At 32.6% G+C, this 22,836-nt stretch overlaps 1 protein-coding gene across 1 annotated transcript in view; it reads left to right on the top strand.

Annotated features, from left to right (window-relative positions):
- The window catches only part of SESN3 (sestrin 3), a 68,078-nt gene that overhangs the window by 21,489 nt on the left and 23,753 nt on the right, over nt 1-22,836 (top strand). Inside the window, exons 2-4 of the mRNA XM_010332757.3 lie at nt 18,344-18,409; nt 20,265-20,462; nt 21,891-22,073. Coding sequence (XP_010331059.2) covers nt 18,344-18,409; nt 20,265-20,462; nt 21,891-22,073 — 447 coding nt within the window. The remainder of the gene's footprint in view (nt 1-18,343; nt 18,410-20,264; nt 20,463-21,890; nt 22,074-22,836) is intronic.

Here is a 22,836-nt window from a genome sequence, read left to right as displayed (position 1 = left end):
CGCCATTCTAACTGGCGTGAGATGGCATCTCAATGTAGTTTTGATTTGCATTTCTCTAATGACTAGTAATGATGAGCATTTTTTCATATTTTCATTTATTAGTCTACAAACTCTGATATAGGTAAATACATTTGCATTTCGTGATCGAGAGCAGATAGACAAAGTCTTTATAGAGAAAGGTAAGGGATTTGGTTTCCTCTTTAAGAACCTTTAAAAGCAGAATGAATATTAAGATAATTTGGATTTTACTACTGTTTGGAAAGAATGGTCTACTGATCATCATTTCTAAAGACCAGGTTTTCTGTGAATAATTTTAACTATCTGTGTTTCTTAAAAATGTATAAAAACCTTTTGGTCAATAGAAATTTTGCCGATGTACTTAATTACAACTTTAGAGTTTCCAAACTTGGTTTGTCATTGTTTTCACACATTTTTCTATATACTAGGAAGTAATTAATGATTATCTGAGATAGTAATTACTATTTTTCTATTTAGGAATAGCTAATATATAATAAATAGATATTTATTATTCTCTTCTTTAGGCCTTACAGTAACCACTATAATTGTGTCAGTGCATCTTTTCATTTCTCTTGATGAAACTGGATATCTTTCTCTGAATTTGTTTTTATAAAATGCAAGTATCATGCATTTCACATAATGCAAATGTAAACTAGCTGCTTTTGTTTTTTCCCTTTAGTGTGGCCAAATCTTTAATATGAAGAAGAAGAATATTTATTTATAGAGTATTATTTATAATGAACTCTGTGTCCTAATTAAAAGCAGATTTGCCAAGTTTGGGTTTCTCTCATTCCCTTTATCTTGCCTGTGAACTTTGTCAAATTAACTTTTTAAAAATACAAACAATTTAACCTTGTTTATTAAAGAGTCTTGAATCTACTATATTGGGATAATAAGTTTCTTTAGTTTTTTGTTTTAATAGGAGCTATGCTTAAGTGATGTAGTGGTAGAATGCAAAATGCTCACAGTTCTGCTATAACACTTATGCAGATTTGTTTCAATCGATGTATTAGGGAATAATTTGAGCATAACAGTGAATTTTGTGTATTAGGATACATACTTCAAACATCTACCCTCTATCTTAGTTCGTCAGTGTGTTACGAGCTCCGTCCATTCATATCTGGTGTTACATTTTCCGTCTTATTTCAGATCATCCTTCTGCTGATTCATAACTTACAGGCTATAGGCCTTGCAGTAACCACCTCCATAAGCAATTTTCTTTTTCAAGGTAGGGTGCCATATATTATTGTACTATTTGTATATTTCTTAACCATTTAACCTGTGTAAAACTGTGATACCATATTTTATTTGATTTCTTTTTTTTTTTTTAATGTATAACTCATGCAGGTTTTTTTAGTGTTTTGCCCTTAACCTCATTTTTCCCCATAATTGCTGTGATTTTTATTGTATGATTTTGCATAGTAGGGGCACATATGTTGTGTTATAATCGAATTACTGTAATTGAAAATTAGGATAATTTCTATTTTTAATTGGATTTAGTTAATTGTAATAGTATGATTAATTTAGTAAGTATGCTAATTATAGATGTGATAAATTCGGTATTGAAATTCAGTGGTTTTCTTTTTAAAAATATAATTAGATAATTATAGGTCATAAATGTCTTTGAAGTATGCCATCTATGAGGGCACTATAGAGAGCTGTCATGAACTTGTCACCTAAATTCATAATTAAAAGTACTAATAATTATTGTGAAGTTCTTAAAATTTAGATTTTGCAGGAAATTATGGAGAAAAAATTATAAAATAGTATAAAATTCCCATTTCTATTTAGTAATTTTATATTTTTTATTTCCACTTATTTCATTTTGGAAATGGAGTCTCGCTCTCTTGCCTGGACTGGAGTGAAGTGGCAGAATCACAGTTCACTGCCACCTCTGCCTCCTAGGTTCAAATAATTCTGCTTCAGCCTTCTGAGCAGCTGGGATTACAGGTGCTCGCCACTATAGCCCACTATTTTTTTTTTTAATTTTTAGTAGAGATGGAGTTTCACCGTGTTAACTAGGCTGATCTTGAACTCCCAACCTCAAGTGATCCTCCCACCTTGTCGTCCCAAAGTGCTGGGATTACAGGCATGAGCCACTGTGCCTGGCCATATTTAGCATGGCCTGACCATATGTAGTAATGTTAAATTTATGCATATACATTTAAAATTAGTAATTTAGTAATTTTAGTAAATTAGTAATTTAGTAATTTTAGTAAAATTAGTAATTTAGTAATTTTAAATGTATATGTATAAATAAAAATTATGCATCAAATTTTATGCATAAATTTAAAATTACTAAATTTTAGTAATTTTAAAATTACTGTGCCTGGCCATATTTAATAATTTTAAATTTATGCATATATGTATGTATGCTTAGAAAAACATTTTAGAAAAATAGAAACCACCATGTTAATAATGGTTATTTTTGTATGGTGAGATTATAATGAATTTTTGTTTGCTTGTTTTTACTTTATTTTCTACCTTGAGGAAATACTACTTTTATAACCAGAAAAAGGAAAAACCTATAGAGGCAAAAGGAAAGTGCCCACAAATGGACATTGGGGAGGGTGTAGTACTACTAATAATTTATTTCTTAATGAAGCTCTTGGGAAAGCGTAATCTAGAATAGAGGTAAATTAGTAAATCTTGCCAGAAATGGTTCTAGTGAAACTTTGAATATAGGGCTATTTTTCATTTCATGTTCACTGTGTTCTTGATATAATAGGTTTTTTCCTTTGTATCTTATCTCATTTAATCCTCAACAATCTTATGAAGTTGAGATCCCATCCTCACTTTATGAAAGAGTAAATTAAAGTTTGAAAGATTAAGTATTTACCTGCTGGTTAGATACTACACTGTTATTATTACAACATATTACTTTTTATTTTCTTTGGAAAATGTATTTTTTGAACATTTTCATTTTTAAATTTGTAATACGAAAAATACCATCTTTTTCTCTATGTTAGAAAAAGCATACACTTTTCTGGGGGAAAAAATTTGTCAACTTTTATGGAAAAGGACCCAGTTGCCTTATAATCTTGAAGAATATTATCTCTCAAGACTTATGAATGTCTATTTCATGTTATGGCACACAAGACTAAATGTTATTTCAGTACCTATTAATGAAATTAAGCTGGTGCCTGTATTTCATATAGCCTTCTTATTTGGTACTTTCATGTTGTTCTCTAAGAAATGAAATAGCAGTAACAAAAAGAAGTTCGCATTTATATGAGGTATCTGAAATGTACGTCTGTTGGTTTGTTAAAACTATTTAAAAACATTTGCCAACTAAATTCTGCAGGTTAAACAGTTATGTAGAGCTATCCAATTGTATTAAAAATATTTTTATTCACATTATGGGTAAGAGTGACCTAAACTTTGCTTTGATAATTTTACTTCTACTCTTGACCAAAAAGTAAAATCACCATTTAATTATTTTTAAAATCCTCTAAAAACTATCATTGGACTAGTTTTACTAATTTGGAAATACACTTTGTCATATGGACCTTAATTCTTGCGTCTTCTTACCACTCACGTAACTACTGAAAAAATACAAGAGTTGTTCCTGCTATAATATGAAGAAATGATTGGGTTACAACCAGGCAAACAAAACTTCTTTGCTTTTGAAAGTAAAAGTAGCTTTTGAAAACCTAACAATAAAAACTCATGGGTAGGATCTGCAGCTTTACTCTTTGCCCATTTGGATGTTTCCTTTTGGACCCAAGCTACCATATTTGGAGGTGACAAAAGCAGCTCACTTGAAGGAAAAGCAAAGAACTCTAGCCAACACCAGCACCAATGGCCAGCCATTTACGTGAGGCATTACTACCTACCAGCCAACCCATGTGCTCTGATACTTATAAACACATTTGGCACACTGATGATCATGTAGCTCTTCTTAAAAATTATTTTTTGGTGATTATATTCTTGGAAAGGAACAGCTATATTTGAAGTCCTGTTATGATTATATGAACTCTCTACAAAACAGTTATGTAAAGTTAAAACTCACTAATCTACACAGGCCCAGTAATACTTCATGCTGAAGCTTAAGTTATTTAATACACTTTTAAAATAAATACATGTAAGGACCTTGAAAAGTCATTCATATACTACCAGATTATAAAGGTTATTAATCATATAAAGATTATTTAAAAGACTACTCCCATCATTTATGTAAAATACCATAGCATAATCCCTTGATTTATTAAAAAACTAGGGAAAGAAGAAAATCATTGAATACCATAAATCCTGATAATAAATAGATTATTATTATTATTTCTTTTTTTTAGAGTATGGTATGCTTTCTTAACTGGATCATTTATAAAGAACATAAAGTGGCTGGGCATGGTGGATCACACCATTAGTCCCAGCTCCCAAGGCAGGCAGATCGCTTGAACTCTCGAATTCGAGACCAGCGTGGACAACATGGTAAAATCCTGACTTTACGGAAAAAAAAAAAAAAGAAAAAAAAAAGTGGGGGTGGGGGGAGAGAGAACATAGAGTGTACAACACTGAAGAGAATTTTAGATATATTTAAAATTACAGTTCTTCTGCTATGACATTATGTAAATTATGTGATATATATCTACAATAGAGCTTTTTTCTAATCTCGATTTTGTAACATTTTACCAAAAATCCAGAACCTATCAGTTCATTAATAGGTTAAGTTAAATTATTTTTAAAATAAGAAAACATTTTTTAAACTAGCAAAATAATGGGAACGTAATTTTTAAGCATTTAGCTTACTTTCTTTCTGAAAACTTTGTACTGGCATTTAGAATCTCTCACAGCATTCTGTATAACTATGGAATGTTAATGCCAAAAGGCCTCATGGAATGTCTGTCTGTCTGTCTCTCTCTCTCTTTCTCTCTCTCTCTCTCTCTCATTTTTTAAATGTGAAAATTGATTCCTTATAAAATGATCAAAGCACTGATCCTTTCAGTGCTAAGAAGGGAAAATAACTCAGGTTTTAGTACTCTTTTCATTATATCACCTTACCGCTAGCATTCAGTTATATATTATTTTGTTTATTACTCTTTGGGTGTCTGTCTCTAATTTTACCAACTAGTTTGTAAACCCCTTTAGGCAGTTTTTACACTTTCTGTTCTTAAAAGAGCTATTACATGAGCTGTGTAACAATGAATTTAGTTTGTATGTACTGATTGGTTGGTTGATTTCTTTGATTTGAAGGTGTTTTAAACTTAGAATGCTTAGTGCAGTTCTCTGGTCTTCACTGATGTCCTTTCAATGCTTAAAAAGTAGTAATGTTTAGGTCATATGATTGTTTATTTTGAGCTAACTGAAAAACTTGATTTAGTACACTAACATTGAAACCTTAAGTACAGGCAAAGGATAACAAATCCTGTTATCCTTAGTTCAGTTACTAAAAAAGAATGGTAAAGAAAACAAACGGGTCTGAATAGCATCTGTATGCAAAGTAATCTGGAAAATGGGAGGAGATATTAGAATGACAAATTAAAGGAAGTCTTTGTGATTATTAGAAGATAATTACTTTCACAGATCTTAATTATAGCATAATTATAGCTTTTTCTTTCTATCAAAAACTGCACTCTGAGAACTTTCTTGCCAAAACAGGATAGGATGTTGTGAAGTCTATTAAATTGTGTGTGTGTGTGTGTGTGTGTGTGTGTGTCTATATTTTAGGACTAGCATAAATCCAGGATGCCAAAAAACATTTTAAGGTGGTTATTGTTCAAAATAGTTTCTAATATTATTAAATGTATAATAGACTAATATATAGAAATAGTATGTTATCAATCAACATTTATTGAGCACCTGATCTGAATTAGTGACTAAGATGGAACACTTCTTTTATAATCAAATTAGTGAAAGAGAAGATAAACATCTTTATATAAAAGGTGTATAAAAGAGGTTTATCTTCTCTTTCACAAAATGATACCAGGTGTCATATAAATGGAAATTCAGAAGATGAGAAAACTCACTGTGGGTTTGAATGAGTCAATATACAGAATTTAGGAACTGTGTTGAGGCTTATGTGATTACTTAGAAACGCAGTAAATTATGAAGAAGAGTTGCAGCATTCTACATAGAGGCTCAAGAACAAAGGAACTAACTAAGGTGTAGGAATAATAAGTAAAAGAATGTTTGGAGAGTCAGCAGACCACTGTAGCTGAAGTAAAGTGTTTATATAGGGGAACCCTTGGAAAACAAAAGTTGAAAAGTTAGATTAAGAGCCAGAATGTTGGAGATTTGCCTTTCTGCCTCTACTGTCCTTCTCCCCACTCCACCTCCTCAGTAGCTAGGGATAAAATAATAGGCTAACGTGGGGTAGTAGTGTTGGAAATAGAAAGCAAATTAGAGTCACTGAGAAAAAGTTTGTGAACAGGTGGTGAGATAACCTAGTATAAAATTGTTATTAAATATTAGAGTGTAATGCATAATAAAAGTTTGGGTCTTTACATGCAAAAATAATGAAACACTTGATTCTTGACACTTTCGTCTCCCTGAAACCCATATCCTTCCACATGGCTGTCTTATAAACATGTATCCCTAGATTGTGAGAATCAAACTCAGTCTAAGCTGCCTTATTGCGTTGATTTCTTTTATATCAGTTGGTGTCACCATTATTCATTCATCCAGTCATCTAATTCAGAATTCTGTGAGACATCCTAGACTTCTCTCAATGTTTTACCCTGATATCCCATTAGTCACTCAATTCTATTTAGTCTCGTAAGTAGCTGTCAATATAATTATTTTTCTTTAATCCATACTGCTTAATTAACCCAAATCTTCTCTTGCCTAGATAATATAGTAGCCTATTAATAGCTTATATTTCTTCCAGGCTCCCCTTCCCCATTCCACTGGATGTCAGAAATATTTTCTTAAAAGACAAATACAATTATTTTACTATTGTCCATTGTTTACATAACATCAAAGCTCTTCAGTATGACATTCATGATATGACTCCTACTAATGTCTCTAGTCTTATTCCCTGAGAAAGTTTCAGGAATCATGTAGAACAACATAGTTCCCTCAATGTGTCATGTCTTTATATTTTATATATATATATATATTTGGTGGTGGTGTATCCTCATAGACCTAACTATCCTTTTCTAGGTATCCTGAACAAATTTCTACTCCTTCCCAAGATTTATCTCATCTGGAAAGCTGTTTTAGTCCATACTCTTGCAGGCAGAGTGAGGCGTTCCTATTTTGGTTACTCCCATTATACCTCCTAACATATATTGTAATTGTGCATCCATACTTATTTACCTGGCATTTCTTTGAGGCCGCACTTATGCTTGATTTATCTTTGTATTTTCAAGTACTTAGTTCAAGGTCTTCCAGGAAATGAGCTTGTCTTAGTCCATGAAGCCTGCTATAACAAAAACTGAAGATTGGGTGGCAGAAACAATGAACATTTATTTCTCACATTTCTCAAGCTGAGAAGTCCTAAATCAGGGTGCCAGCAAATTGTGTCTAATGAGTGTCTACTTCCTAGTTCATAGACAGCTATCTTTGTACTGTATCCTCAACAGGGCAGAAGAGTGCCAGGGAGCTCTTGCAGTCTTTTTTAAAGGGCACTAATCCCATTCATGAAGACTCTACTCTTACGACCTAATTACCTTCCAAAGGCCCCACTTCCTAATTCCATTACATTGGGGGTTAGGATTTCAACTTATGAATTTTGAGGGAGGGGAACACAAACATTTTGTTTGTAACAGAGCTTTTAAAAAAATTAGATGAATAATTCTTTATTATAGAAGTTAGTGTTTAATTTCAGTGTAAGGTTTATTAATAATATTTTTCATTAACTTGTATTATAAATTATAAAACTGTATTTTAATAATTATTATTCATTTAAATGCCTATTTATCTCAAGTACGTTGATAGTCACTTAAAAAAATTACCATGAAAATTTCAAGCAACACAAAAGCAGGAAAAATTGTGTAATGAAGCTTCGTAAACCCATGACCAAATTTAATCTTGGAAAGATTTTGTCACTCTTAACTTCATCAATCCTGTGTTGTTATTATTGCTCCTGAAATAATTAAATCTCAAAACTCATTTTCTTCTACCCACTGTATAATTTAGTATGTATTTTAAAAATATAAGGACACATATAACTGCAATACCTCCTAGCTTTTTGAATTTGCCGCAACAGGGTCAGCTGCCAGCAGGATCCAGTGATACTGGATAAGGATGTCTTTGATTTGCTTCTTGGAAGCCTTATTCACATATTTCTGGTAATAGGCCACCAGAGACTTGGAGACATACTGCTGGATAACACAAATCTGAGCCACATGACCACCACCCTTCACAGGACATAGATGTCCACACCAGCAAACCACTCTTTGCCCAGAAGCAGAGGGTTCAATAATTTTTAAGACTATATAAAGGTCCTGATATTAAGACGTTTGTGAACTGTTTACTTAAGTGAGCATAAGAATGGTTTTAATTCTGATTATAGTAGGTTTTAAGTTTACCTGTGCACATTAAAACACAGTCTTGTAGTTTTTTGCTTATAGACTTGGGGATTGACAAAATAGAGCAGAAATGAAATCTTTGTGCATTTACTGTACAGATCAGATCGTTCATTCTATTCCAGGCAAAAATGAAAACGACTGCTTCTTTTAAAACTAGGTATAAAGACTTCTGTTCTTTTAAGTTTCATTAACGCTGAAGTTTAATATAATTAAAAGTAAAATATAAAATACTTGAATTTACACAGTTGTTATCCTGGGAGGCTGTGTGAAAGCCACTTTCTCACTTTAAATGAGAACATGAGTTCTTGTTATTTATGACTCAGTGTGTAAAGAAGTGTTGGTTTTCATATGGCTAAATGTTTATTGTTTGTTTTGTAAATCTCTAGAAATCAAGTGCATTTAATGCATTTTCCCTGATTAAGCTGAGCAAGTGACTTATATTTTGTTTATCATTGTGTTTTGAAAAATCTGAAAACCATCCTGTTATTCTGTGTTCAACTGGAATAACCTAAAGCCCTTTGATTTTATAATCTTATGGTCAAGCTGGTAGATGCTGAATATGGAAGCTTGATTTAAAACTCCACTTTCCCTCATACACCAGATAACTACATTCAGAGCATATTTTTGTTTCTCCAAGGTACTAGTAACTATCAACCATCTACTGAGTAATATTAGAATGTTATATAATTGTCTCTAATGGGAATTTTACTTTCTAAAACCTCCAGTTTTAATTTCTTTTCATCTAATTGAGACATTATTTTAATAGGTAAAGCTTTCTAAAATTCAAGGTGAAGTTTTATTATTACACAATACAGAAACTTTTAAAAATTGTTCATATAGAAGTAAAGCCCTTCTTAATACTTTTTTGGGACCCGATCTTACAATTAGTGGTAGAAAAGTATATTGTCTTTATGTTAATAAGGAACCACTGAATTAGGTGCTTATGATGGACATGCATTATCTCAGCTACAAAGATTTATAGTTACCTCCTCATTTTCTTGGGCTTTAGCTAAAAATTTTACTAGCATATTCAACAACTATATTTTTTAGCTCTTAGCTCTTTAGAAAGTGTTAACACTTAAAAGCTTATATATGAGGCTTTGTTGTCCCAAGATTAGTGTCACAGCACGCAGTATTACTGATTTCTAAGAAAGTGGTACAAATTATGAGAAATTACAGATACTGTTTGTTTTAATAACTAAGAAAATAAATAGGCAGAGGGTACATGGAAGGTAGTAAGTAGACTGATGTTTAGGACTGTGTCTTATATATTGCTTTAACTTACTGGTGTTTCTAATAAGAGTACAGAGAACGTTAATTTCCTTAAATCCACAGGATGTGCTTGTTCTGTTCAAGGAGGAGAAATGAGTGAAAGAGCCTGTAGCCAGACTCCTATCACCTTAATTCCATTCAAAAAATATATGAGAAAGCATTATTTTCACTTTGCTGAGCTATATTGCTACAGATACTGTGTTAGAAATTGATCATTCTCTTTAAGGAGCTTATAGTCTGAAAGGAGTGATAAAATAATGATACATGGTACTAGCTATAAGAGAGAGAAACAATATAACTGAATCTTAAGAAAAATAAATTTAAGTTCACAGAAAAGCTTGGGAATTGGCAGGAGTGAAGGAAAACCGAAGGAGTTGGTATTTGAGACAAGGCTTAAAGGAAGTATAGATTGCATTTCAGTAGAGATGAAAATGGAAGGCAGATCCTCAGGAATACACTGGTTCAAATATAGCTAAATTCCACAGAGCACAGAAAAGACAAGTCATTTTAAAACTACCAATTACCTTTTAAATATACAGGTGACTCTAGCTTTGATTTATGTCACTCTGTGGCATTACATGGAAAATAGAAAAAGTATGTTCTTTGCCACTTGCCTCTGAGTGACACTGGACATGAATGTGATTTTAGATTTATTTCCAGTTTAAAGGACTAACTAGTAATATAATGCTAATGGTGTAGTTTAAAGACACTCTTACAGCATTTGTTCTTAATTATTTCCATTTTTGTAGATTTGTACAATGCTGGGGTCGTACAGGGTTCTAGGGCTACCTTGAAGTAGTCCTTTTGTTTTCAGAAGCTTGCCACTCCAGAGTCAGTGTATAAATATAAAAACTCGCTTGCACTTTGAACAAATTCACTATGTGTTCTAATGAGTAAAAAATAAGGGATTTTGTTACTAGCCAAGCAAAAGCTTGTTTAGAAACTCAGCTATACTGCAATCCAAATTAAACTCATTAGCTTCCCTTTGCTCTGTGGATACACATTTTTAATTATTATTTTTAATTATTTTAGTACTCGGATGAATCCGTTTGTCTTTGAATACTTAACTGCTTCTACTGCAATAAGTACTACTGCCAGTTTCCCCTAATAGCAGTACTCATGGCTACCATTTCCAGAGTACTCACTAGGTGAGCTTGTGTAGCTGTGGGCTCACAGTTAGTAAAACAAGTAAAATTATGTAATGGTTCTTACTAAATGGCACACCAAGATTTTTTTTTTTTTAATGAGAGTTGCTTAATCATAATATATTATTTCTTAGAAACATTTCTTTTGGAAAAGTGAAATAGAAAAAAAAAATACTGCTATGCAAATGATCATTATTACATAAAGCTGTAAAAACTAGACCAGAAGTTTGCCTCACATGTACACCATTCTAAGGTTGAAGTAGTCAGAGATGAACAAAGTACTATACAGCCAGCCTGCAAGGAACTGATGACTTAGTAGAGACAGAGGAGTTAAAGCAATTGCTATAATACAGTTGATAACCTACAGTACTTTTGAGTGGAAATGTTGTGAGAGTTCAAGTTAAAAACTGAATTTCTTATATATTGTAGAAGAAGGTTAGATTTCACGCTATTAGTAATAAGATCTTTTCAATGTTCCTCAAATGACTACCCAGAGGTAAAACTGTTGCAGGAAGGACTTGATAGCCTTGTTTCTAATAGCTCAGTTAAAAGGAGTTCACTCTTAAAGTCTGAGGCCTGTAGGATGAGATCAGATTCCCCATTATGAAGGAGAATTTTGAGTGCTCTTTGGAGTTTCAGTGAATTTCTGACACCCCTGTAGTATCTGCTGGGCTTCTGATGCTCAGTGGTTGCTTGAACCACTCTAGCTTCAAGTAAAAGAAGAGATGTTGGTGTAATTTAAAAGATTCTCACCCTTAATGCCATTGCCATTTTCTGCTTTCAGATCTTTTCTTATGGAATGACCTTGGATCTCAGTTATTGTAATCTCATAAACATCAATACGTATTTTAATATTGAATAGAAGTCGCAATTTTTTAAATCGTCTTTTGGATTTTTCTTTTAGAAATAGTGGAAATAGAATTTATGTTCCAGTCAGTGACTGTCTTTAAAGTTAAGTTTCCTATAAAAATACCAATCCATTATTATTCATTTAAAACCTGTCGTTTTCTCACTTGGGGTTACATCAGCATTATTTCATAGCATAAAGCTGCCTGTCCATACCTACTTTTTTTTGGTTACAGTGTTTCTGCGAAAATGGATTATCTATAACAAAAAGTCAAAAACTGAAATTTACTATTTATACATATATATACCATTACAATTGTCTTTCTTACATTCACGCTTAAAAATTTTGTTTGGGGCACGTATTTTGTATTTAAGGTATTTTGTAATTGTAGTACATTTAAAAAAGAATGTTGACACTATTATCTTCTAAGGATATCTTTAAAAATTGTGGCATACTCTATGGAGTCAAATTTTACTTTTCTGGTATATTTTATATGTTGAACAGATTTTCTTTTAAAAAAAGATCCTTAAGTGTTTCTATGTAAATTATACCTTTTGCTCTTAATATTTTTCTTCTCTACAGAGATAAATTACAGGCAACCTTTACATCTTAATGGATAGAAAAGCATGTTTTTGCTTTTCCATTTCTAATGAAATATACTGAAAAAGATAAATGAATATTAATTTTAATAATTTACTATAAAGCATTTAGTACCTTAAAGTGCAGCAATTAATTTTATTTAGAAGTCAGTCTTTTAGGGGCAAGTAATTTGCTGATTGCTCCTAAAGACTTAAAATTTTAAGAGTTTCTAACTTCCAAATACAAGTATCTTAAAAATCTGTTGGGATCAATTTATATAAAGAGATCTAATAAGGTGCTTAGCTTGTTAAGTGTCAAATAAGTAATTTTCTAAATATAATTCATCCTTTCAGTGTTGTTTTTCAGCAGATAATTACTTAATAAGCGTAATCTCAACTGATGAATTTCAAACATAACTTTTTTCAGCTATAATGAGATATCTGTAAAAATGAATTTTCCTAATCGTAGCATTCTTGAGATTATAAACCTTGTAAAATAATCTCTTAGAGCACATACAAGTGACACATAGAAGGTGTGAGTTTCTATTATATAACTAGTTTTTTCTTGATTAAAATTATTAGATTTTATTAAAAAAGTAAATTTTGAAAATCATGATTAAAGTTATTTCTGTTTAAAATTTCTTAAATTTACATTTTTTAACACAAGTCAACATTTTAGAGAATTTTTTTCATTGTTTTTAGTGATTTCAAAGTTGTCATCAAATTAAGACTCTGAAGCATGGTATCTCTCAACTCCTCTGTTATTAAGGTTAATTGGTTGGTTTTATTAGGTTTTTCAGTTTTAACATCCAAATCAATTTTTTATTTCTATGAAAGTTCTTCAGTACATGTTTATTACGCTGTTTATTCCTGATTTTGTAGGCATTTTATATCTTTGTATTATCCTTGCAGCTGAGCAGTATGAGGAAGCAACACTATACCATAGAACCTTTGGCAGTGTCCAGAACAGTACCCAGTAGCCACATGTGGCTATTAAACACTTGACATATGGCTAGTGCAGTTGAACTCTAAATTCTTTATTTAAAGTTAATCAGCTTAAATTTAAATAGGCGCATGTGGCTAGTGACAGTGAAAGAAACTCTTAGCACTTGCTTTGGGTCTTCACAGAAACTGAACAAGATTTATTATTTAAAAGCCATTGTCTAAGATTTACTAGATCTTTGACTAAATAATCAAACTCGTTTATTTCCCCAAATAAGATAGTAGCTTTAGCTTAAACATTTAGAGAAAAATGTGGCAGTATTATTCCTCAAAATTAGTGCAGCTACTGCTTATTTTCACTCATAGCGTAGAGCAACCCTTGCATTTTTCGAATCAGATAGCATCTGTTGAAAAATTATAGCTGTTTTAGTTTTGCGGTCATTTTTGACATTGAGGAAAATAAGCAGAAGAAAAATAAAAATATTTTGTATTATGCTTTGTATGTTTTACATTTTTATGTGGTGGTTTATCAGAGCTTCCCAACAATGGGGAAAAGCTACAGCCTAGAATTGACATTATTCTCAGTTGTGAGGGGAAAAGATTTCTTGGCATGAGAGAAATCTTAAAATTGAGAAGGGGCTGTGGAAAGGATGACTTAAAGATTTAGTTGGTAAAAGATAGAGGATTTGGCAACTGTTTGAATGCAGACCCCTAGGATAAAGAGTCGAAGATAACTGTGAATCTGAATGAGGGGTGCTGGTATATGTGGTGATTTTATATCTACAGAGGAAAGTAAGGAGGAACAGCTGGTTTGAGATAGAAGATTTGTTTTAACCATGTTGATTTTAAGATGCTGATGTTGCATCCAGGTGATGTCACAAAATACCCAAAGCCAGACTGGAGGGCAGAGAAGAGCTGGCTAGTTCGTCTCTAGATATAAAAGATTCAGGAGACAGTTGGATGGTTTGCTCATTTTCATATCATATGCCTTTATTTTTTTCTTCATCTGCTCCATTGTCTTCCCTACAATATAGTGACCGTAATAAATGTAAGTAGAATTTTATGGAAAGAATATGGAAGCCATAGACGAGAACATTGACTTGAGAGAATCAATATTTATAAGGAAGGAGATGCAAGGAACATCTAGGAAACATATAAAAGTAAATGATCAAAGAAGTTAGTGAGTTGTGAGACAAAGCGATATGGAAGCTCAGCAATGAGAGAATTGCCTAGAAGGAGGTAGATATGATTTGTGCAAAAAGGTAAGAGAGCTGGGGATCACGTAGGGTAATCTCAGCTGTGATCAGAAGACCGTGTTTACATAAAAAGCAAAAAGCAGTATGGTGGTTCCTAGAACTGGGGATATGAAGAAATGGGAGTTGCTGTTCAATGGCAATAAAATTTCAGTTACGCAAGATGAAAAAGTCCTAGACTTCTTCTGTAAAACGTTATGCATATAGTTAACAAAACTGGGATTGTACACTTAATTTAAGAGGGTAAATCTTGGGTGTTTTGTATGTATGTAGGTACATATGTAGGTATGTATTACCACTAAGGGAGAAGGAAAGAAGGAAAGTGAATGTGCCCTTGATACTTTCTGGAGACTGTAATTGTAAGCAGAAATTGAGACAAGGATCCTTGAAACTGGCTGATAATTTTTTTCTTCCTTATTTGCCCCTATTCGGGCAAATTAGGTTGATTGGTTGAGAGCATTTCTGCAATTACACTAAAATGCTTGGTTCTGCGATTGCGTAGGTGTGACCATCAAACCAGTAACTCTGCAGAGCTTACTGTTAAATGTTAAATGTCATTTAACATTTCAAAAAGGTATAAAAGTGTCTGAAAATGCAGTTTTAAAAAAGCAAAACCAAATGGGTTCAGAGTAGCACTGTTCAGTAGAACTCTGCAGTGGAAGATGGAAATGTCTGCACTGTCCTGTCAAGTTCCCATGGCCCTATGTGGCTACCGAGCACCTGAAATTGGTTAATGTGGCTGAGAAACTGTTTTTAACTTTAATTCATTTAAATTTAGCCATGTGTGGCTGATGCTTACCATGTTGGACAATATTGATCTAGAGACTTAAGAAAAGTTAGAGTATGAGTCAAGTAGGAACTTGGTCCTTGGACATTTGGGATTTGAAAGAAAGGTGGGGTAAAGACATTATAATTTGACCAGAACTCTAGCTTGTGGTCTTATCTTTAAAAAATCAATATTTTTGATATAGTCCCTCCTATTTCTTTTGTATTTTATCTTACTTTAAAAGCTTACAGCAATAGAAAAGTGGGTGGAAATGAATTTTCAGAATGAAATGTGTTTAAAGTAGAATTTATGAACAGCTTTGATCATTTTTAAAATTGTTTTTCACCTTCCTGTGAATATACAGAGCAGCCAACTGAGACAATACAGTAGTAGAGTCCTTACCAGAAAAGATTCTCCTCATGGAGAAGCAGAAACTAAGCTGATCGTTTGAAAAGTGGCAACATTGAAAAATATAATTGAGGAAGAATACATGATGGTAAAACTTAAAAATTGTGTCAGTTTTCCTTTATGTTTTAGGTCAGGCCATATTTTCTTTCTCCTAGACTATTACCAGAGCTTCCCAGCTGGGATTTTTCCCTCTCAGGCCCAGGGCTATGTCACCCTCAACACTATTAAAAACACATGTCTGATCCATGTCTCTGCTTAAGAACTTTTTACTACAAATAAGCATACAATAAAATGCTTCAAACACATTTTTGGATGCTGTATTTTTCTTTTGAAATTAGCGAGTTAAGTGCACATTTTCTCAGCTGATGAAAATAAAATTGGTAAGACATTTTTGTTAGCATATTGGCAGTAAGCAACAAGAAGTTTAGAGATATTTATAACCCAAGCCACAGTAAGTCCACTTCTGGGAATCTTCTAAAGAAACTATTGTAAACACCGCAAAATATGTCCCAAGTATTTTTATGTGAAGGTGCTCATCACAGGATTACATATAAGAGTGAAAACTGTATATAGCTAAAATGTTCAACAGTAGGAAAATGACTAAGTAAATGATAATTGCTAAAATGATGTCTTCTTTTGTCACTTTTTGTATGCATCTGCTGTGGTGTATGTCATATGCCATAGTTAGTTGTATGCATTTCTTCCAGTCTAATTCTTTCTTGTGTCCTCACTATGCCAAGCACATTGTAAATGCTCAATTAATGTTTGCTGAATAAATGAAGAAATCAGTGTTGACACAAATGAAATTAAGTTGCTTTTTTTCAGCTGCTAAACACTAAGGGATGTTATATTCATTTAAGTGCAGTACCTTTCAGTTCCATTTATAATGAAAATGTTTTTTCGATTTAAATCTTTTCTGTTCCAGAAAAGATTCAAAATAATCATCTCAAACATTTAAAGGTAAATTTAGTTGCTAACAGTATCAAATTGTGGTTTTTATAAACAAACTTAACAAATCATTCTTTGTTTCCAAAATCCCACTGTGCATCTAAAAGAGTTTATGTTTTGCTCTCCCTACATATTCTCTAAGTTTTATGTATTTTTTATTATTTAAAGATTTCAACCTCAAACCTATAATTTTTCCTCATAATTAGTTTTTCCAGCTGCTTTGTTCATTTGAAATAAATACTTGTCCAGAAAATTGCTTTTCATATACTACTTCATTAAGTTTTTTGTTGTGGTTGTTTAGTGAGATGAGGTCTCACTCTGTCACCCGGGCTGGAGTACAGTGGTACAATCCTAGCTTACTATAACCTCGTAGTTAATTCAGTCATACAGAGAGTCTTAGAATTTTTTTTTTTCTGTATCTTATGGAGGCTAGCAAAAGGAAGAAACCTGTTATTTTCCTTTAAATTATCTCTCTGGGTAAATCTAGATTTGGTTGACATAGACAAGAAATACCAATATACGAATTCTTTGTCCTCTTAACATGCAGTCCTCCAGTGTAGTTGACCAGGAGATTGAGGCCTCTGTCATCATTTTGTAAATATAACCTAGATGCCTAGTTATTTCTGAAACTTTACCAGGTTAAGAGTACTATTGTTTAATATATTTATTTCAACAGAACCTTGAAAATTGATGAAGATTGTGTGCTAAGCTCATGAGGGCAGAGAGCCTATCTGTTTGCCTCACCCTGTATCCTCAGAGTCTATAACAGTACCTAATCAGGCTCTGAAAAAAAATCATGTTGAATGCCTGACTACCTAACTTTCACCAATTTCTTTTTTAACTGCTTCCTAATGAAGTAAAGGATTTAAGAAATTTAAGTAACTATTTTGTGTTTAATAGGCTGTTTGATTGTAAGGACTGAAAAACACTCAGATTGCCTAGTAAGGTGGGGAGAATGGAAGGGAGAGAAGAAGGACCCTATTCTCCTATTAGAATTTTTATGGCTTATATCACACTTAAATGAGGATACTAAAATATTTTTCAATTTAAAAAGTTAACAGAATTTTTAAAAACTTAAATCAGCACTCAGACATACCATTGGCAATTTATCAATTGTTAATACCACCAATAGAATAGCAAATAGAACAATTAAAATCAGTATTTTTTCCATTCTTTATATTGAACTAAACTTCCCTCTAATTTTTACATTTTTCCTAGGGTTTCAAAACTTCATATTAGATATGCTTATTGCTTTTTTAGGGAAAAAAAAACCACAGGTTAGGTAATTGCTTTGGAGAGTTGTTATGGAATTCTCGTTGAATTTAACCTTTAGTTTTCAAATTGATGTCTAACAGAGTACTACTATAAGACACAATTTTATTATGGAGGTTAATGGTTTTCAGGCATATCAAATACGGGTTTAAAGTCTATAATGTAGACTGTGACTAAAGGATATGACATTTTGAGGAGGCTGTGCTGTACTTGGCACTATGGTAGGCATTTGCCCCATTATCTCATCCACACAATGGCCCTATGGGTTTTCTTTGATTTGAGACTCTACACTTATTCTGGTTACACATAATTTTATTTAACGATTTATTGTATTTATTTTAGTACCTTAGCAATGAATGTGTACAAATTTAACATTTCTTAGAAATTCATCATTAATAGATAAAACTTTTCTTTTAAAAATAGGATAAAAGAATCAGAGTGTCTCAACCCTTGACAAGAGGACCAAGTGCCTTTATTCCAGAGAAGGAAGTAAGTTTATCTGTCTTAAAATATACAAAATATAATTTAAAAATAATTTCATTGTATCAAAGAATATCTCTTTTTAATATGGAAGTAAGAATATATTTTACTCTTGAGTTTCTTATTCACATATCAGAAAACCATGGAGATATTTTCTTTTCAGCTTCACAGATATTTATAGAGCGCCGATTATGTGCCAAGCATTGTCTTAAAAGAAGGGACTAGTAGAAATAGAATAATACCAGATCATTGAAATAGAATAATACCAGTCGACAGTTTTTTTATTATCAAATCACTTTTTTAGTGACTTTACCACTTAAGTGCAAATCCAAAGTGACGTAACATTTTGGGAGCTTAGTAACAACAGTTAATCTGGGTGAGGACCATGCAATGGAGAAACTGCTGTGCTTATGCCTATTTTTCTCAGATAGCTTGAGGCTGCTCTAAACTGCCTAATACATACAAAGACTTCCTGCAGCACAGTCATTTTTCACAGTATATATTTGAAGATAATCTGGTTTTTAGGATTCATTGCATCATATGAATCTGTTAATGTATCATAAGCATCCAGTTAGAAGAAACTTCTGCTGGGGAAAGTAAAACAAAAATAACAAATATTCTATTCATAATTATGTCTTTCATTGGGATCCCATTATATTTTTAACTTAGTCCCTGTAGTTGACAAAATGGTGGAGAAGTGAGCAAATCAAAGTATACTTGGCTCCATAATGAGTTATACCATTATAATTAACATTTCCTCACAATTTATACTTTTCAAACATTGTATTTCCTCTGGGATTAAATTTCCCTAAGTCAGTAGTGCCTTTGTATAATTTGTATTTATTTTTCAAAAAAGACTGAAGCCAGCTCTGAAGAGTAAACAGTTTCTTAATAGCAGTGTGGATGTTTGGAAAGATCATTAGTCTGAACTTCAGTCAATCTGGATTCTAGACCAGGCTCTGTTATTAATAAGGTGCATGAGCTTGAATTTAATCTCTTATCTGTTTCCTTATCTCTAAAATAAGTCTAGACCTCTAATTCTGAAATACGAATAAACAATGAACCACTCCTAGAATTACGCATTTCATGTCCATTAACGCCCACAGGGTTGGGTCTTTCTACAATGTGCTAATAAGCTCTTAACACTTTCAGAGCCAGTTCTTGGTGTGATGCCCAAACTGTCATTGTGTATGAAGCTACATATAAGTAATCTATTTTTGAAAAAGCTCTTTTGATTTCCTAGGATGGAGAATGTCCATTTTAATAACTTGCCTTGTTTTTAGTAATTAATATTGTTAGGCTCAAGATAGAAATAACAGTATTCAAGTGTCCTCATTAATTTTTCAATTAACACTTTTCTACAAATTATCGTATATTCCTTTGTCCCTGACAAGACTTGAGAAAGCTCTTTTTATGTTGAATCACAAAAGCAATCAAAGGATTCGTCTGAAAATATCTGCCTAAAAATGATGTGCTTATCTTCATAGGCTGATGAGATGAAATTGTAAATGTACGTAATCAGATGCTGCTGCTTGTGCTTTACCACACATTGGTGTGACAATGGACAGGCAAACGGGCCCTGAAAAATATGGCAAAACAGATGGAAGCAGCTTTTCTTCACTTTCATAGCTGTGTGTATAATGTTTGATAATTTAACATTTGTTGTTTAATAAATTGTGGTACCAGAGCCAAAAATGAATGGTGCTTTTTTTTTAAATTTCTGTTTCCAGTATGAGCAACTGCATAATTTCAGTGTCTGTTAATATCAAATGAATATTCATTTGCTTCAATAGTGGCATAATTTATGTAAACCAAGGGTGTGTTTATGTCTCAGTAGTCACTTTATTTTGTGTTTGGTTATAAGGTTGTCCAAGCAAACACAGTGGTTGAACGTACTAACTTTCTTGTGGAAGAATACTCTACATCTGGTCGTCTGGACAACATCACCCAGGTCATGAGTTTACACACTCAGTACCTGGAGTCTTTCTTGCGGAGCCAGTTTTACATGTTGCGCATGGATGGTCCCCTTCCTCTACCATACAGGCACTATATTGCAATAATGGTAGGTGCTTATTTCCTGTATTTGGATAAATCTTCCTGACTTATTCTTTCTCCCTTCCAAAATATGTGTATGTGCCCATGTGTGTATAAAGCTAAGTATAATTTAGGAATTGAAGAAGCCTATGGCCTTTTAGATACCAAGTTTCTTGGATACATTTGTAATATGTTAAGCCACTTAATGCACTCAGTGTTTCTCATTTAATTTTCAATAAAATCTTTTTCATATTTAATCTCTTACAATTAAAGACACTTATAGCATGCAATGTAATATCTCACAAGTTTTGTCTTTTTTCTTGACACCTTGTTTTTATAAAAACCCAAGTTCATGACATTTTTTCTTAGTAATTTTATACATAAAGAATATCACTAATTTGGCCAAATAAGAGGAAATTATCAGTCAGCATTAATGGAGAATCTGAATGAGAGAAGAATTCTTGAATGAATTGTAACCTTCTAAGTATATTTCTTATTACAAACTGGTTAACTAGTTATTGGCAAGCAGTAGAGGTCAGGGAGGAGAATTATAAAGTTTTCTCTGTGTTGGACTTTAATGGAGAAAAAGAAGAACAAGAACATGATGCAAGTGCTAAATATTTGGAGAAATTAGGGAAGAAACTGGACTGATAGGGCTGGCATAAACTAGCCAGGAGTTAGCAGATTAAGTTTGACCACGTTTGATTTGGTTGTCTTTTTTATAGTCTCACTGAAGTTTTACACAACCACAACAAAAACCAACATTCCGTGTTTTATTGAATGATGAACTTGACTGAGCTAAAATTATAGCTTAAGGTTTTGATGACAGTAAGGCTGAACACAGACTTAGAACGCTCACAAAACGCAACAGAAATAAAATGCAGAGAACAGAAAGAATAAAATAATACTGTTTTACTGAGAAGGAGCCCTGAGGAAAAAAGAGGTCAATTGAGGGCTGATTCTGACTGCATAGGAAGAAAAGGGTCAGTGAGCTTCCATGTCATCTGAGTAGGAGGATGTGTGCAAATATGACTGAAGTCACATTTATCTTAAAAAGGATAAGAGAAGTACTCAAATTAGGATGAATCCTGAGTTATTAGAATATAAGTTAATGAGATTTATGTTTTAAGTAGAATATAGTAGATACATTTATCATATTGAAAAGGAAGTGTATTTCCTATTCATAGCTAGAAAGTGGGCTCCGGCTTAATCTATACCAACTTCCAGACAAGGAAATAAATGGCTTCAGGTGACAATTATTTGCTTATACAAGTATCAACTTCATGTATTGAATTGATTACATCATTATGATGGACGTTTTAGAAAAATGGTTCTGTAAGAAAAGAGGTATTGGCTATAAAAATCATTAACTCCATCCGAATTATTTGTTTAGAAATAGTGGGATGAAACTCTACCGTGATACTTTTATCAATGAATTCTTTTGTTTGTGCTTTAGGCTGCAGCTAGACATCAGTGTTCTTACTTAATAAACATGCATGTGGATGAATTTTTAAAGACTGGAGGTATTGCTGAGTGGTTGAATGGTTTGGAGTATGTGCCACAAAGACTGAAAAATCTTAATGAAATTAATAAGCTGCTAGCACACCGACCTTGGCTGATCACAAAAGAACACATTCAGGTACTGAGTGTTTCTTTGAAATAAAAAGGAATTTTCTTAGGACTTAATTTTTACATACTTGTATATTAGGAGCTTGAAATATAAATAATAGTGTCTTAATAATTGTAGAAAAGGTAAATTTAGAAAGTAGGTTTAATTAAACGTAAATGAATACTTCTCTTTAATCATGAATTAGCTTATACAAGTACTTTGGTGAATGGCTATGAGAAAATTTGGTTTCTGTTTTTAAGTAGTACGTAGAACAAAGAAAGTACACTAGCATAATAGGATGCCTGGGATCTAGTCTGTACTCTGTTACAAGTTTGTAAATTAACTTCTATGGGCTTCAGTTCTCCCCTCTACAGAATGAGGGAGCTAGATTACATGAGTTTTAAACTCTTTTATAGTTCTAACATTTCATAATTTTTAGATTTTCAAAAAGTGATTTTGCAAATAAAACAGTGATTTGCCAGCTGGCGTGTGAATGCTTAAATGCCTTTTAAAACTCAAGCTTAGATGAGAAATAGAGTTGTCGTGATCGACTGAGAGCACTTGTACTTCTGATGGTACTTCCATCAAAGCCCTACAGGGTGAGGTCATTATTCAGTATGCTTAGCACTATTCTTGGCACATGGTTAATTATTCAATAGATGGGAGCTATCATTTAAATTATCAGTAGAAAATTCTTAAAATCTCTGTCCCTAATGCATAGAAACGACCTTGGTTTTTTTATCCTCTCGTTAGACTATTTTGTTATTTGCCCTTTCAACCAAATGTAGTGTTT

The sequence above is a fragment of the Saimiri boliviensis genome, chromosome 6 (assembly GCF_048565385.1).
Source record: "Saimiri boliviensis isolate mSaiBol1 chromosome 6, mSaiBol1.pri, whole genome shotgun sequence".
Lineage (NCBI taxonomy): Eukaryota > Metazoa > Chordata > Mammalia > Primates > Cebidae > Saimiri > Saimiri boliviensis.
The sequence above is the reverse complement of the archived record's forward strand: the minus strand, read 5'-3'. Positions and strand labels throughout refer to the sequence as shown.